Below are 2,499 nucleotides of genomic sequence, written 5' to 3'. Positions count from 1 at the left end.
AAATATGTGAGATATTGTGAGATATTGTGATCTAATAATTGTTCTGGAAGTGGGTTTTGGTGGATCCTCAGGATCATTAGACCGCTCCCAGTTCTGGAAGTGGGTTTTGGTGGATCCTCAGGATGGACCAGACTATGGTTTGACAATGCCCTGGCCCATCCTGAGGGTCCACTTCCAGAACTGGGAGCATTCTCATGATCCTGAGGATCCACCAACGCCCACTTCCAGAAACTAGGATATGATTGAATACTTACAGATATTGTCAGATATGGTCGGATATTAAAATTTTTATGAGATTTTAAGAATAAAGTTAAATTTTGGTACATAAATACGCGCGGAATCCCCCTAGTGAATAGCTGCATTCGACATTGTATGATAAAAGATAGGAGAGCTCGTTTAAAGCCAATACGACTTTTACTACCCGTATTAGAAGAATTCACGCTTCGTGTACACTCGGCACATCATCGCTGATGATAGGTAGTTTCGGAATTCATTTTCTTCTGCAATGCTCCCGATTCCTATCTATCTAGCAATTACGAATCCATATTTTCCCGTGCATGTTCCTTCCACTTCTGTATACAATTTCTGTTTCACTGTTTCCATAAGCTGTGGCCCGAAGTATTTTGGATGCAGCAAAATATCGTGTTCCAATGAAATCTGTGTGGTAAAATTTGTTAGGTTATGCGTTTCATTTCAAGCGGGTTTTGTTGCTTTCGATTTATTTTGAAAATTTACAGCAAAAATTCATAATATTTTGTACTCACGTGATAAAACATTTTCTAAATTTGATTCGATGTGTTCGTATTCCAAATAAATGTTCTTTTTTAATGGATTTTCTGTAAATTCTGTGCAACTTGGATTTGTTTATTGTTCAGCTTCTGCTTGTTGATATACAATTGTCAACATTTACAAGCTTCAGTCGGCATTACGTTTTCTTCTCCTTAAAAAGTGTTACGTATTTTCGAAGAATCTTCTGAAGAGGTCGCTTTCATAGAATTTATCGTAATTTCGAAAATACAACATCCATATTGAATTTATTCATTAGTAAGACAGTCAACATAAAAAGATATCGTCATTGCCACTTATCAACACAACGAAAAGCAAATAAAAAAGATTAATAATCTCGAATCATCATATTCATCATGAGTGATCATCAAAGTTCGTCAGGTATTGATTCTGATAAATCATATAAAGAAAAATTGCGGGACAAGCTTGCAAGAAAATTACGACAAAGAAAATGTTTAACGAAAGATTTTTCAGAATCTAATACAATAGCCTCACAAAATGTAAATGATTATAAGGAGAACATCGGTGCGACAATGCGAGATTTAATGTCTAATGTTGGACGTGTTTGCTTTTCAATAACTGATATATTACGGTAAGTTGATGTTTTAAAATATAAATTATTCGATATTTCATTAATTTTTTGTGTTCTTCTTCACTTAAAGTGACTGGAATGAACGCGCAAATCGAACGAACGATCAAGATGAACGAATTAAAACACTGGCCGTACGAAACTTCGACGCAATGGGAAAAATTAAGTAATTTGATTAATTTGAAGAAAATTATTTTTCAATTTTTTAATTATTGGAATGTATTGGATTGCTTTTTTCAGTGCAATGGTTGTTGAGCGTCGTGACGAATTCGGACCAATTCAACCCGGAACGTCATCAAGAAATAATGACTCGGTTTTAAATCTCTCTGCGAGTGAGAATGATTCGAGTGGATCGTCAAATTCTAGAAGTTCACGTAAAGCATCATCTACAAGTGGTATTTTATTTCCCAAAATGGACAAATACCCCGGAAAATGTACGGACCCAGAAATTCTTTTGAAATATTTATGTGAACAGGTCACGCGCGTGACTTCATGCGTTACCTATTTTCTACTGTAAGTAAAAATCTTCGATACTCGTATTTATTTCATGAGACTATTTTTTGTATAATTTGTTTTTTGTTTTATCAGCCAATGTAAGGTGGAAGATAAGGACATATTACAGAATATGGAAGAAAAAATATGTTACATGCTCGAAGACCTAAGCAAACTTGTGTAAGTGATTCTTTTATTTATAAATAATAAGAGCGTTAACACATGTTTTTTATTTCTTTTCAGAGGATTGGCAAATCGTAAGTGCGTCTGATGAATTGGTCGTTTTTTGAAGTGTTCATTGTTTTTCATCGATACTCACTTACTTCACTTCGAAATATTACTTTAATTTTGAATAAGCAATTTTTTTTACCTTTTAGTATTACTTAAAAAAATGTTCCTTAAAAAAAGATTGTATGTTCACCTAAGAGTTATTTAATATTTTTCTTATACATTTTTTTGTTAAATACGCTCAGGAATAAATGTTAATTAATAAAATACAAATTTATTTGTTACAATTTTTGTACCTGTGTATATATGTGTGTGTAAATGAACTTAAATGCATGCTGCTATTAGTAATAAATTATTACTTAATAATACTTTGATAAAAATTAATAGATGTGTGATAAAAGATA

General features: G+C 32.7%; 1 protein-coding gene across 2 annotated transcripts; it reads left to right on the top strand.

Annotated features, from left to right (window-relative positions):
- The first annotated feature begins 1,036 nt into the window (after positions 1-1,036).
- On the top strand, positions 1,037-2,252 carry LOC116351952. Of its 2 annotated transcripts, XM_031784109.1 has the most exons (6): positions 1,037-1,167; positions 1,261-1,378; positions 1,449-1,541; positions 1,616-1,888; positions 1,964-2,047; positions 2,111-2,252. In XM_031784109.1, exons 1-6 carry the CDS (start codon positions 1,143-1,145, stop codon positions 2,136-2,138), a joined length of 621 nt encoding a protein of 206 aa, XP_031639969.1. In that variant the 5' UTR covers positions 1,037-1,142; the 3' UTR covers positions 2,139-2,252. The 2 variants fall into 2 exon arrangements, with proteins under 2 accessions (XP_031639969.1, XP_031639968.1); XM_031784108.1 differs by having other exon boundaries at positions 1,046-1,378; positions 2,111-2,248.
- Positions 2,253-2,499: the final 247 nt, after the last annotated feature.

The sequence above is a fragment of the Contarinia nasturtii genome, unplaced genomic scaffold (assembly GCF_009176525.2).
Source record: "Contarinia nasturtii isolate CC-2019 unplaced genomic scaffold, AAFC_CNas_1.1 Cnas_scaffold_6668, whole genome shotgun sequence".
Lineage (NCBI taxonomy): Eukaryota > Metazoa > Arthropoda > Insecta > Diptera > Cecidomyiidae > Contarinia > Contarinia nasturtii.
This window is presented reverse-complemented; position numbering and strand designations above follow the sequence as displayed.